This window comes from Leuresthes tenuis, unplaced genomic scaffold, assembly GCF_036924035.1.
Source record: "Leuresthes tenuis unplaced genomic scaffold, fLeuTen1.0.hap1 SCAF_24, whole genome shotgun sequence".
Taxonomy (NCBI): domain Eukaryota; kingdom Metazoa; phylum Chordata; class Actinopteri; order Atheriniformes; family Atherinopsidae; genus Leuresthes; species Leuresthes tenuis.
Genome location: NW_027325378.1, coordinates 1,225,930 through 1,240,135, shown reverse-complemented (window position 1 = coordinate 1,240,135; position 14,206 = coordinate 1,225,930). Strand labels below are relative to the sequence as shown.

Sequence of the window (14,206 nt, the reverse complement as noted above, 5' to 3'; positions counted from 1 at the left end):
TTCCTCTCCTCCTGTTCTCCTCCTGTTCTCCTCCTGTTCTCCTCTTCCTCTCCTCCTGTTCTCCTCCTCTTCCTCTCCTCCTGTTCTCCTCCTGTTCTCCTCCTGTTCTCCTCCTGTTCTCCTCTTCCTCTCCTCCTGTTCTCCTCCTCTTCCTCTCCTCCTGTTCTCCTCCTGTTCTCCTCCTCTTCCTCTCCTCCTGTTCTCCTCTTCCTCTCCTCCTGTTCTCCTCCTCTTCCTCTCCTCCTGTTCTCCTCCTGTTCTCCTCCTCTTCCTCTCCTCTTCCTCTCCTCCTGTTCTCCTCTTCCTCTCCTCCTGTTCTCCTCTTCCTCTCCTCCTGTTCTCCTCTTCCTCTCCTCCTGTTCTCCTCCTCTTCCTCTCCTCCTGTTCTCCTCCTGTTCTCCTCTTCCTCTCCTCCTGTTCTCCTCCTCTTCCTCTCCTCCTGTTCTCCTCCTGTTCTCCTCTTCCTCTCCTCCTGTTCTCCTCCTCTTCCTCTCCTCCTGTTCTCCTCCTCTTCCTCTCCTCCTGTTCTCCTCCTCTCCCGCTGCGGTGATGTCTCTTTAAACCTCTCCTCGCCTCCTGCTGCCGGCTCCCCCGCTCTCCCTCTGTTTCTGCAGCACTGCTGAGTCGATGAAACTCCTCCCACAGACAGATTCACTCTTTCTCTCTTCTACAAACGGCTCTGAATCCACCTCAAAGTTCAGCAGGAGGAACTCCGGCGTCTGTGGATGTTCGGGTTCAGCAGAACATGGAGGAGAACCAGCTTCAGCCTCTGTCTTCCACTGTGAGGATGTTACACTGACAGGGTGAGGAAAAGCTGCTGCATCCACCCTCTCATCCTCACTGGGGGGGGGCTTCAACTACAGGTTAGTGAACAAAGTGAAGCAGCAGCAGCCCCTGTTCTCAAGATGGAGAAAACCTCTGAAACATCTGAGAAAATGTTCATCAGACTCAGCTGGTTCAGAGGTGGAGGAGGAGGAGGAAGAAGAGGAGGAAGAGGAAGAGGAAGAGGAAGAAGAGGAGGAGGAGGAGGAGGAGGAGGAGGAGGGGGAGGAGGAGGAGGAGGAGGAAGAGGAGGAGGAGCTCAAGTGCACCTCTCCTCCCTCTGCCTTCTAGTCTAATATGAACTAGACTAATTTGGTTTTCATTATGACTGCATTCCAATGAGGTAGATTGTGCCTTGAGATAACATTTGTTGCGATTTGGTGCTTTATAAATCGAACTGAATTGATGCGCCTTCTGATGGAGTGAAAGCACTTTTATGTCATTGGCAGATTACACTGATCGTTACGGTGAACACACAGTGGACCGCTCCACTTCTCAGACTCATCACTGTGCACAAAATCTGACATCAGCTAATTCTCCTGGTTATACACACCTGTGAAGGACCAATGAATAATCAGCACGCAAATCACATCAGAAACTTTATTGATCTCATCAAATGCTGACAGTAACAGCAGACAGGAAGTGAGAATAATCATCAGCTGACTCTTGGAAACACCTGAGGAAAAACCTGCCAGATAGAAACCAGATTTACAAACCGAGCGCGTGCAACAGAGCGCCCCCTGAGAGCCGGGAGGACTCTGGTTATGTCCTGCCCACACTGTGACATCACAGAGGTGGAGGAGTCGGATAAAACTCAGACTTCCAGTTAGCTTTTGGTTTGAACACCAGCAGGACGGAATACAAATCTATATCCAAATATTAGCTTTAAAATAGAACTCTATAGACACAGTAGATAACAATAGATACTCTGGAAAACAAGAGAATAAAACTATAAACTCTGGAAATAAAACTCCGCCCACCAGAGGGACCGTTTAATACATCTCATTGATTGTTTCAAATGTGTGATGTCACCAATCGTGTGCACAGACTGACCAATCACAGCAGAGTTGGTGGAAGTCATTGATAAAGGGGCGTGGCTACAGTGTGACAGAAACCTTCAGATCAATCCAACTGTTCCACTGCAGCATGAGAGCAGAATTCTTCTGTTTCTAACCTGCCTGCCGGCATGTTTAACCTGAGCCTAAAGCCTTTTCACACAGGACTCTGAAGCCGGAGCGATGCATGAAAGTACAGAGGAGGTGGTACCAGGAAAGAAAATCACACCAGATCCCACCAGTTTCTGCTAAGTTAAAGGACTCTGATGATATTAAATTTAAACCGACTTTCTTCATCATCGTGACTGAAACCATTTGGTTCCTGTGAGATGATTTCAGGTAAATAAAATCTGAATAACACCTGAAGTCCTCCTTAATCCTGAGAATGTTCATATAACACTGAATCTGTTAGAATTCCACTTTTATTACAACTTTTGATTTAGTTAATATCCGCTGAGACCTTTTTCGTCATTAATATAGTTTTGTGTGTTTCTTTCTCCTCAGTTTTGAAACTTTCTGAATTTCTAAATAAAACTTTATCAACAACTTTCCTGGACAACATGTCTTGTTCTCTGAGGCTTTCCAGTAATATACAAAACGGTGAAATCTATTTTAAATGTTTGATATAAATGATTAATATTTGGAAACTCTTCGGCCAATCAGAGGGCAACAGCTACACAGGTTGTGATGTTGTTCACTTTTGCTGCTCTTGCCATAGAAACCAAACTCATATAAATGATGATGTGTCACCATAACGTACTTCAGGCTCCGCCTCCAGACAGCTTGCTTACCTGTTCAGTTTTAACTCATCATGACAGCAGGTGTACAATTCAACCCTCAACATCCCAGAATCCTTTTCACATTGTATTCTCCAGGGAGAACCCCGCCCTCTCCAAAGAGGCGGAGCCTGAAATGGGGTTGAATCGTTCTGATGTGACAGCCTCACCTGAAGCCAATGTGACATCACAAATTCAAATCATATTGATAAAACTTTTTAAAACGGGGCAGAGAGGCAGGGGATTGATGATCAGGGGACAGCGTTTATGTTTAGGTGAGAAGACCTGCAGGTGTCAGGTGTTAAAATCCTGTGTGTGTGATTGGTTCCTGCCCTCAGTGTGTGATTGGTTCCTGCCCTCAGCGTGTGATTGGCTCTCATCCTCAGTGTGTGATTGGCTCTCATCCTCAGCGTGTGATTGGTTCCTGCCCTCAGCGTGTGATTGGCTCTTATCCTCAGCATGTGATTGGCTCTCATCCTCAGCGTGTGATTGGCTCTCATCCTCAGCATATGATTGGCTCTTATCCTCAGCATATGATTGGCTCCTGTCCTCGGCGTGTTTGAACATCAGAATGGAGTTGTAGATCTTGAGGGCAGGGCCGAGTTTGATCGACATGATCCTGACGATGTCCCGCTGCGTGAGTAGGAGGAGGGCTCGTCCATCTATTTGCTGCAGAGGAGCGAGAATCAATCAGACCCCAGCAGAGTCATTGTGATGTCATCAGATCTATAAAAGGTCATCTCACCTCGTCCCTGAAGTGTTTGGCTTGCTCCTCACAGCCGGGAAGAGACTCGATGAAATCGGACACCTGCACAGAGACAGAAGTCAGACGGTGCATCGCTAACCAATAAAGACATGTGACCACCTGTCACCAAACCACCGAAAAGAGTCTTTTCTCTGAGCCATCGTCCTCACCTGCTGGACGCTCCAGTGCTGGACGGCCTCCGCGTGGACTCCGACGACGCCTGGCAGGAGCTTCCGATGCTGCTCCCAGCAGAGCGACAGGTCACGCCCGGGCTGTGCTGACATGGCTGACAGGAAGACAGACTGGTGGAGGGCAGCCTGTAAGCTGGAGTCTGCAACAGAACCAACAAAGACGGCTTGAGAACCACACAGAGAAACCATCTCTATGGAGGGTTTGGGGTTAATAACCCAGCTGTGCTCAAACTGAGAGGATGTGCTCATTTGTCTCTCTAACGTTACTAGATAACCCTGGTTGGGTTTCCCACGTTTGAAGCTTCTGGTCACGAGTGAAAAAGAGCAGCAGATTAATCATGAGCCATAATGCTGATAAGGCTCATAGTTAAGGGTGGCACAGGAAACATCCCATAGTTCTGCTGCTATAGGCAGAGTCTCCGCCACTGAAAACAGAAACAGAGACCGCCCCAAGCGAGGATAAAAGAGGAGGGTTGTGAGAAGTGTGAGGCTAGCAACCCTAAAAAGCTTAAAGTTATGGAATCACCAAGTGAAAACAGTCTAGGGTGGATGATCTTTCATGGAGGCCTTGGACCAGAGGCCTTGGACCAGAGGCCTTGGACCAGAGGCTTTGGACCAGAGGCCTTGGACCAGAGGCCTTGGACCAGAGGCCTTGGACCAGAGGCCTTGGACCAGAGGCTTTGGACCAGAGGCCTTGGACCAGAGGCCTTGGACCAGAGGCCTTGGACCAGAGGCCTTGGACCAGAGGCTTTGGACCAGAGGCCTTGGACCAGAGGCTTTGGACCAGAGGCTTTGGACCAGAGGCCTTGGACCAGAGGCTTTGGACCAGAGGCTTTGGACCAGAGGCCTTGGACCAGAGGCCTTGGACCAGAGGCTTTGGACCAGAGGCCTTGGACCAGAGGCTTTGGACCAGAGGCCTTGGACCAGAGGCTTTGGACCAGAGGCCTTGGACCAGAGGCCTTGGACCAGAGGCTTTGGACCAGAGGCTTTGGACCAGAGGCCTTGGACCAGAGGCTTTGGGCCAGAGGCCTTGGACCAGAGGCCTTGGACCAGAGGCCTTGGACCAGAGGCTTTGGACCAGAGGCCTTGGACCAGAGGCCTTGGACCAGAGGCTTTGGACCAGAGGCTTTGGACCAGAGGCCTTGGACCAGAGGCCTTGGACCAGAGGCTTTGGACCAGAGGCCTTGGACCAGAGGCCTTGGACCAGAGGCTTTGGACCAGAGGCCTTGGACCAGAGGCCTTGGACCAGAGGCCTTGGACCAGAGGCCTTGGACCAGAGGCCTTGGACCAGAGGCTTTGGACCAGAGGCTTTGGGACGCCCCAGGCCTGATGCGCTGACCTCTCTAACCCATCAACTACACACTTTGCAACATGGAATGTTCCAACTCACTTTCAGATGGGAAAAGTCAACTGCTCCAGGCTTTTGACAACTATTGGCTGGACATTCTGGGAATTGCTGAAGTTTGGTAGATGGCTTTAGGACGAATCATCAGTGATGAGGGAATACTGTATTTGGGAAATACGACCAACCATCCTCCCAACGGTGCCTTGATCCTGTTGCGAGAAGCTGGTGCGACAATTGTTAGTTGGATCAAATGGTCTCCGTCCGACTGGCAAAGATTAGTGTAGTTCAAGGCTATGCGCCACAGTGGAGGCAGACAACCAGACAAAGGACGCTTTCTATGACCAGCTGCAAGAAGAGCTCAATGCCTCGAAACAACCTGCAAGTCAACAGTGATAGTTTCAAACCCGGCTTGGGTCCTCACATTTGTGGGCCACAAAAATCAATAAAATAATTAGTCGCCGACGGATTTAATTGTCGATGATTGTTGATGATTCACACGTCTTTTCACGCTGTTGAGCTGATAAACCTGATAAACCCGGTGCTCCACTTTGGAACCGATAGCCAGCTCAATGCCTTCTGTATGAATTGGACTCATTTGGAATTCAATTAATGGATTGGATTGGATTATGATTGGATTCAAATGAATTGGATTGTAATTGGTTTGAACTGGACTGCATCTTTGAAGTGTTGCTTTATAAATGAACTGAACTGATGCTCCTCTCAGTGTTGTGGGGGGACAGCACTCTGCACTTTTTGTCATTCGCAGATCACACCAATCATTACGATGGGTACCAAGTGGAGTCAGACTCACTTTGAGGTGCCTTGAGATGGAATCTGCTGTGATTTGGGCCTTTATAAATCAAACTGAACTGAATTTAACTGAGTGGGATTAAACTCAGAGTCAGCACGCTGTCTGACCCTCTGAGCAGTGAGACAGGCATCATGTGCTGGTCAAGCTGTACTACCGACAGCTGTTTCCATGGAAACAACCACTTCATCTGCCTGCTGTTTCTATGGAAACACAGTGAGGAGAGTGTTTCTGTAAGTGACCATTTAAAGCATCAGAAAGTGCCTGCAGTAGCTCTCAGGTTCTTTTTTTTAGCTTTTTTCTTTAGCTGCATCTATGAAAAACAGCAAAGAAAACACAGTTTGACAGACAGAAAATAGGATTTCTGCAGCAACAAGGTGATTCCCAAAGAGCTATTAGCTGAAAACTTGGCATATCTCAGCATGGTGTGCAGTGTGTCCTTAAAACATTTGAGGAAACTGGACAAGTGGAGGACAAAAGAAGAAGTGTCAGGCCTAAAAAACTATCTCCAGCAGATGAACAGGATCTGAAAGTGATGTCCTTAAGAAAGAGGAAAAAATCCAGCTGTGACCTGACAGGACCTGAGAGATGCATCTGGACCTTCAGCTGATCCATCTACTGTTGGCCCAAGCCTCATCAGAAATGGGCTCCATGGAAGGGTGGCTGTCAAGAAGCCGTTCTTAAGGAAGGGAAACAGGGAGAAAAGGCTGAGCTGTGCCAAATGACACAAGAAGTGGACTGAAAGTCCAGCAGTGTCATATTTGGGATGGAAACGCAGGGCTTGTTGCCGTCGGTCCATCTGATGTCCGGCGTCTCCACGCAGAATTTCACCGGCTGACTCAGGAGCTCCGCTTCGATGATGTTTGGTTCCAGCGCCATTTCTGACTGGATAAAAGCCAGTTTCCTTTTGATTGTTTCAGACTTGTCCAGCTCTGGAACCGGAAACTCAAACCAGGGACTGAAATATTTAACTTATCCTCCTTTTATGCCTTTTTGTTCCGCCTTTAGAATCCAGATCGGCCCACAGTTCACGTCGCTCCGGCCGCTTATCGGCGCCGGAGGAACAGCTCTGATCCTGGCTGCTGCTCCCAGCTCATTTCACTCAGTCAGGAAGGTTCTGAACACACTGTTGGACCGTCTCTGTTTTATCATTTCTGAACTGTGCATTTCAGAACCTTCGGGGCCCGTCTAACAGTGCATTTCAGAACCTTCGGGGCCCGTCTAACAGTGCATTTCAGAACCTTCGGGGCCCGTCTAACAGTGCGTTTCAGAACCTTCGGGGCCCGTCTAACAGTGCATTTCAGAACCTTCGGGGCCCGTCTAACGGTGCATTTCAGAACCTTCGGGGCCCGTCTAACGGTGCATTTCAGAACCTTCAGGGCCCGTCTAACAGTGCATTTCAGAACCTTCAGGGCCCGTCTAACAGTGCATTTCAGAACCTTCGGGGCCCGTCTAACAGTGCATTTCAGAACCTTCAGGGCCCGTCTAACAGTGCATTTCAGAACCTTCGGGGCCCGTCTAACAGTGCATTTCAGAACCTTCGGGGCCCGTCTAACAGTGCATTTCAGAACCTTCGGGGTGCGTTTCAGAACCTTCGGGGCCCGTCTAACAGTGCGTTTCAGAACCTTCGGGGCCCGTCTAACAGTGCATTTCAGAACCTGCAGGGCCCGTCTAACAGTGCATTTCAGAACCTGCAGGGCCCGTCTAACAGTGCATTTCAGAACCTTCGGGGCCCGTCTAACAGTGCATTTCAGAACCTTCGGGGCCCGTCTAACGGTGCATTTCAGAACCTTCGGGGCCCGTCTAACAGTGCATTTCAGAACCTGCAGGGCCCGTCTAACAGTGCATTTCAGAACCTGCAGGGCCCGTCTAACAGTGCATTTCAGAACCTTCGGGGCCCGTCTAACAGTGCGTTTCAGAACCTTCGGGGCCCGTCTAACAGTGCGTTTCAGAACCTTCGGGGCCCGTCTAACAGTGCATTTCAGAACCTTCGGGGCCCGTCTAACAGTGCATTTCAGAACCTTCGGGGCCCGTCTAACAGTGCATTTCAGAACCTGCAGGGCCCGTCTAACAGTGCATTTCAGAACCTGCAGGGCCCGTCTAACAGTGCATTTCAGAACCTGCAGGGCCCGTCTAACAGTGCATTTCAGAACCTTCGGGGCCCGTCTAACAGTGCGTTTCAGAACCTTCGGGGCCCGTCTAACAGTGCGTTTCAGAACCTTCGGGGCCCGTCTAACAGTGCATTTCAGAACCTTCGGGGCCCGTCTAACAGTGCATTTCAGAACCTTCGGGGCCCGTCTAACAGTGCATTTCAGAACCTTCGGGGCCCGTCTAACAGTGCATTTCAGAACCTTCGGGGCCCGTCTAACAGTGCATTTCAGAACCTTCGGGGCCCGTCTAACAGTGCATTTCAGTGCATTTCAGAACCTTCGGGGCCCGTCTAACAGTGCATTTCAGAACCTTCGGGGCCCGTCTAACAGTGCATTTCAGAACCTTCGGGGCCCGTCTAACAGTGCGTTTCAGAACCTTTGGCGCTCGGTCCGACACTCTGAGCACACAGTTCAGCTGCAGGCTGCAGGGTGATGTAATTGCTCATAAACAGTCTGGTTCTGGTTCTGGTGTTCCTCACTGACAGATAAATGTATGTAATTGCTCATAAACAGTCTGGTTCTGGTTCTGGTGTTCCTCACTGACAGATAAATATCAGGCCTAAATGCAGACAGCCCCCTCTTCTGGAACAAAGTAAAGCGACACTTTCCTTTCAGCATGTTCAGAGCTGGATTAAATCTGTCCAACCAGACTCTGGTGCCTTCTGGTTCCACAGAGCCCAACAGACCCAGCTCTGCAGCCAGAACTTTGCAGACTGACCTGGACTGACGGCACTGATGTGAAGCTCCTCCTCTTCCTGTTTCAGTCTGAGCAGTTTGGTTGGCTGGGGCAGTCTGAGGGCAGAGAGGAGGAAGTTAATGTCATCATCACAGACAGGAGGATGGAAACTTTCTTCTGTGGTGATGAACATTAACATAAAACATAGCAACGTGTTCTGATGAGAGGGTTCCCATGGAAACAGGAAAAGTTCTGTTCTGCTTTTCGTGCAGATCCTACGAATATCCACTGACAGGAGCGACCAGTGCCATGAGAAATGTTACGGCCCTTTCCTTCAGTGAAACAGAGCGGCAGGAATCATGTCTAAATTAGCATAGTTTTATGTTTTCATTCATAGCTTTTCTAAAGACATAAACGTACATGTCAGGGTTCTACTTTTTTAGTTGAAGAATGCGCAGATTTATGTTTTTCAAACCCTAATTTCACAACCCTGACCCTAACCCAGAAGCACGATATAAAAACAACATTTTGTTCTAAACTGCCAAACAGTGGGGGGCAGCGCCATGTTTTATAGTTCGAAGGGGTGTCCTCTAAACTGTGGCAGGAAACCTTCAGACTTATGACAGGTGTTGGGGTTGAAGCACATCTGTTTGGTCAGATCTGATCTTGCTTATAGTTAAAGAGGTTAAATCACGTTTTTCTGGGTTTTGACCCTACTTAGTGGCGCCCCCTACAGGTGTCTCACAGGTGATGGTAGTATAGGTCCAGAGCTCTAAAACTGTTTAAATCTGGTCTGAAGCCCATTTAGTTGCTGCTCTGTAAGCCTTCAAAGTGTCTCAGGTTCAAGGTTCAAAGGTCACCTCTGAGGAGCAGGAGCTGCCCACAGTTTCCATTCTGACACATGTTACTCCCTGAGTGAAGACCTTTCCAACCATGTCTTCCCTTCTGTCCCACACCAGAGTTTAATGTTCATCTAGCTTCTCAATCCTTATTAAGTCCAAGCTGGATGAAATAATCCAACATGTTTAAGGGGCAGTTAGTGGTTACTGACGGCTGCTTAATACAGTCAGACTTTTACATTTGGACCGGTTTAGACCCGGTTTTCCCCATAATTTACAGAGAGTTTCATATTATATTTCTAATGAGCTAATATGTTAATAATAGATATGTTAATAAAGACCTAATTATAGCTTCTGTATCCCTTCCCCCGGCTGACAGGATGGTCCTGGATGACCAAGACTTCAGTATATTGTAGTGCCAAAAGCTATCTGAATATACAGTTTTAACTTTTTTATTCACAGCTTTATAAATGTAGTTTATTAGCGATGATGTGAAGGTGATGAAGGATTTCTGAACACTTCCAGTGTTTCTTAACATCTTGCAGTAAATTCAGCCGGCCTGGGTCTCATTTTATTGGCTCCACCCTGTTCAAACTGTTAGTTTTAGCTCAGAACAGAACTGCTACCAGCGTCTGGAGCTGTTTTATTTATCAGAGCAGCTGTTTAATGATCATTTTTATTCTCCTTTATTCCCGACCTTTTTTACCTGTTTGATTTATTTATCCATGTTTCCTCATTTATTGCTGAAATTAACTGATCTCCAAACGGCAGATGTGGGAAACACAGTTTAGTTTTTATGTGACGCATAAGAATGACAAATAAAACCTATCTTTATTTTATCAGCTGTCCCTGAACACATCCTCCTGTAAATAGAATTATTTTGCAGAGGCTGCAGCGATAGCAGCGTCCTTAGTAACCACCATAGCAACAAAAATAACCTTCACAGGTTAATAACGAACAAACTGAAGCTTGCTAACATTCCCTGAAGGAAGATTGTAAAAATAAAAAGTAAAATGTTCGCTTTCAACAATGTTTTATAATGTTGAAACTATTTTAAAATGTTTATTTTCCTCTGTGGATAAAAGGCACCTCAGCCCTGACCTCAGCCCTGACTTCAGCCCTGACCTCAGCCCTGACCTCAGCCCTGACCTCAGCCCTGACCTCAGCCCTGACCTCAGCCCTGACCTCAGCCCTGACCTCAGCCCTGACTTCAGCCCTGACCTCAGCCCTGACCTCAGCCCTGACCTCAGCCCTGACCTCAGCCCTGACCTCAGCCCTGACCTCAGCCCTGACCTCAGCCCTGACCTCAGCCCTGACCTCAGCCCTGACCTCAGCCCTAACCTCAGCCCTGACCTCAGCCCTGACCTCAGCCCTGACCTCAGCCCTGACCTCAGCCCTGACCTCAGCCCTGACCTCAGCCCTGACCTCAGCCCTGACCTCAGCCCTGACCTCAGCCCTGACCTCAGCCCTGACCTCAGCCCTGACCTCAGCCCTGACCTCAGCCCTGACTGTGTGTGAGTTATAACTCAGATAATCTCCCCCTGAACCTTATGTTGAACATCTCCTGAATGCTGGACAGCAGCAGGCAGGGAGACGGTCACCTGTGAACCATACCTGTCGTTCAGTCTTCTTCTCTTCCCCAAAGGAAGCAGCAGCATGTCGTCACTGTTCTCTGTCTTCACCTGGACTCCTCTCCTGTTCCACGGAGACACAGGTGAGGAGACGGGTGAGGAGACAGGTGAGGAGACAGGTGAGGAGACGGGTAAGGAGACAGGTGAGGAGACAGGTAAGGAGACAGGTGAGGAGACGGGTAAGGAGACAGGTGAGGAGACAGGTGAGGAGACGGGTAAGGAGACAGGTGAGGAGACGGGTAAGGAGACAGGTGAGGAGACAGGTGAGGAGACGGGTAAGGAGACAGGTGAGGAGACGGGTAAGGAGACAGGTGAGGAGACGGGTAAGGAGACAGGTAAGGAGACAGGTGAGGAGACAGGTAAGGAGACAGGTGAGGAGACGGGTAAGGAGACAGGTGAGGAGACAGGTGAGGAGACGGGTAAGGAGACAGGTGAGGAGACGGGTAAGGAGACAGGTGAGGAGACGGGTAAGGAGACAGGTGAGGAGACGGGTAAGGAGACAGGTGAGGAGACGGGTAAGGAGACAGGTGAGGAGACGGGTAAGGAGACAGGTAAGGAGACAGGTGAGGAGACAGGTAAGGAGACAGGTGAGGAGACAGGTGAAGAGACAGGTGAGGAGACAGGTGAGGAGACAGGTAAGGAGACAGGTGAGGAGACGGGTAAGGAGACAGGTGAGGAGACGGGTAAGGAGACAGGTGAGGAGACGGGTAAGGAGACAGGTAAGGAGACAGGTGAGGAGACAGGTAAGGAGACAGGTGAGGAGACAGGTGAAGAGACAGGTGAGGAGACAGGTGAGGAGACAGGTAAGGAGACAGGTGAGGAGACAGGTAAGGAGACAGGTGAGGAGACAGGTAAGGAGACAGGTAAGGAGACAGGTGAGGAGACAGGTGAGGAGACAGGTAAGGAGACGGGTAAGGAGACAGGTAAGGAGACAGGTGAGGAGATAGGTGAGGAGACAGGTAAGGAGACAGGTGAGGAGACAGGTGAGGAGACAGGTAAGGAGACAGGTAAGGAGACGGGTAAGGAGACAGGTAAGGAGACAGGTAAGGAGACAGGTGAGGAGACAGGTAAGGAGACAGGTGAGGAGACAGGTAAGGAGACAGGTGAGGAGACAGGTAAGGAGACAGGTGAGGAGACAGGTGAGGAGACAGGTAAGGAGACAGGTGAGGAGACAGGTAAGGAGACAGGTGAGGAGACAGGTAAGGAGACAGGTAAGGAGACAGGTGAGGAGACAGGTGAGGAGACAGGTAAGGAGACGGGTAAGGAGACAGGTAAGGAGACAGGTGAGGAGATAGGTGAGGAGACAGGTAACAAGTTACCTGTTTGGCTGGTTGCTGTGGTGATGCATGGAGACAGGTACAAGGGTCACCGACCTCTCCCCTCCCAGCCTATCAGGAAGCACCACCTCTTTACGTATGTTGATGTCTGAATAAGGGCAACCAAAGGCACTGGGGGGGCACAGAGAGAGGAGTGAGCAGAAACAGGACTAACACAGGTGACCTCTGACCTATTTGACCCACCTGGGCTCTAGGTTCTGACGGGAAGTGTTCATGTAAAACTGGGAGGAGGCGGAGGATCGACCACAGTGACTGAACTAATGTGAACACTTGATCTGATCTGGGCTGGCTGAGGATCCGAGCTGTAAAACATCATCTGAACAGCTGGGATTCAGTGGATTTATTTATTACTTTGTCGACTGTTTATCATTTATTCATTTTGAAGAAACTAATCGGGTTCAAAAAGAGCACCTTAGAGAGGTAGAGTCTCTCAGAAGTAAAGATTCATCGATCTAAAGAGCTGAGGCTGAATGTAAAAGTGTGAAGACTTTGAATCTTCATCATCTACAGAACAGAATCACAGAAATTCTGTTTATAATTAGTTTATAACATCAGAAATGATCCTAAAATATTTTCTTTCTGCTTTAATTTTAAATTGAATTAAATTAAATTTGTGTATTTTAGCTGTTTATTGACTTTGCCGCTCTGTCAGTAAAGTGAATAAATAACTTGAGCATAAATGAATTAAAGTAAACATGATCCAGAAACTCTGGACCAAAGCTCCTTTAAGACTGAAGCAAAGTGGGAAACGGTTCTGGATCAGAACCTGGAGTTCCCCATCAGGAAACATCTGCAGCACAGTCACCTGCTGAAAGGTTCTGGTACCTGTGGTGTCCGGTGTATTTGGCTCCTTTGATGTGTCCGACCCCCCTGCAGCCTGCCGTGGGACACACTCCCTGAGAGGGGGAGGACAGGGGGGGGGAGCCTGCCTCACACAGATAAACAGTGTTAAAGAGGACACTGGAAAAGGATCTGACCCCCCTACAGCCCCCCACCATCATGTTTGGGACAGAGCCCCAGCTCTCTCTGAGCCCCCCCCCTCAGATTGATTAAAGTCACTTTACACACAGACAGAAGTCAGTTTCCTTCATCTCAGAAGTTCCAACCCTTTTTATCCACAGCCCCCCCCTCAGTTCAGGCTCCAGAACGTGTGGAGCAGCCATGTTTGGTGCTTTGTTGCATTTCCTTTACTCTCAGGGACGGCTTGAGGTGGGCGACTGATGACATCACAGCGCTGAGCACCTTCTCAGGTGATGCTCTCAGAGCCTCAGCTGCAGCTCCTGCTGGTTCCTCCTTTAAGTTTCTCCTTCAGCAGATAGAAGCTCAGCTGAATCAGAACCAGCTGGATCAGAACCAGCTGGATCTGAACCAGCTGACGGCTCGGCCATGTTTCAGCTCTGAGAAACTCTGGTGCTGCTCAGCAGGATGTTTGGATCATTCTCTTGTTGCAGGATGAAGCTTTGGAGGCATTTACTGCAGCTGGAGCAGATCAGATATGATGGAGCAGCTCCATCATCAGTGAAGATAAGTGAGCAGAACCTGCCTCCTGCAGATGGTTCTGATCCGTCGGTCCTGCCTCCTGCAGATGGTTCTGATCCGTCGGACCTGCCTCCTGCAGATGGTTCAGATGGTTCTGATCCGTCGGTCCTGCCTCCTGCAGATGGTTCTGATCCGTCGGTCCTGCCTCCTGCAGATGGTTCTGACCCGTTGGACGGGCCTTTGAGGATTGGAGCAGTGAAACACACCTGGAAGCCACCTGTCCCAAACACTAAGGCCTGAAATGAGGGGGACTGTGGATAAAAGGGTTCTAGTTTCTATAAATGACTCGACT

The 14,206-nt window shown here is 49.3% G+C and overlaps 1 protein-coding gene across 1 annotated transcript in view; it reads right to left on the bottom strand.

The window, feature by feature from the left end:
• Nucleotides 1–1,408: 1,408 nt before the first annotated feature.
• LOC140284941 (lethal(3)malignant brain tumor-like protein 4) overlaps nt 1,409–14,206 on the bottom strand; it is a 31,731-nt gene continuing 18,933 nt past the window's right edge. The window contains exons 12-18 of the mRNA XM_072378998.1: nt 13,201–13,300; nt 12,358–12,486; nt 11,022–11,102; nt 8,611–8,684; nt 3,569–3,729; nt 3,399–3,461; nt 1,409–3,322 (exon numbers count right to left, since the gene is read on the bottom strand). Of these exons, the coding sequence (XP_072235099.1) occupies nt 2,948–3,322; nt 3,399–3,461; nt 3,569–3,729; nt 8,611–8,684; nt 11,022–11,102; nt 12,358–12,486; nt 13,201–13,300 (983 nt within the window). The 3' untranslated portion in view covers nt 1,409–2,947. The remainder of the gene's footprint in view (nt 3,323–3,398; nt 3,462–3,568; nt 3,730–8,610; nt 8,685–11,021; nt 11,103–12,357; nt 12,487–13,200; nt 13,301–14,206) is intronic.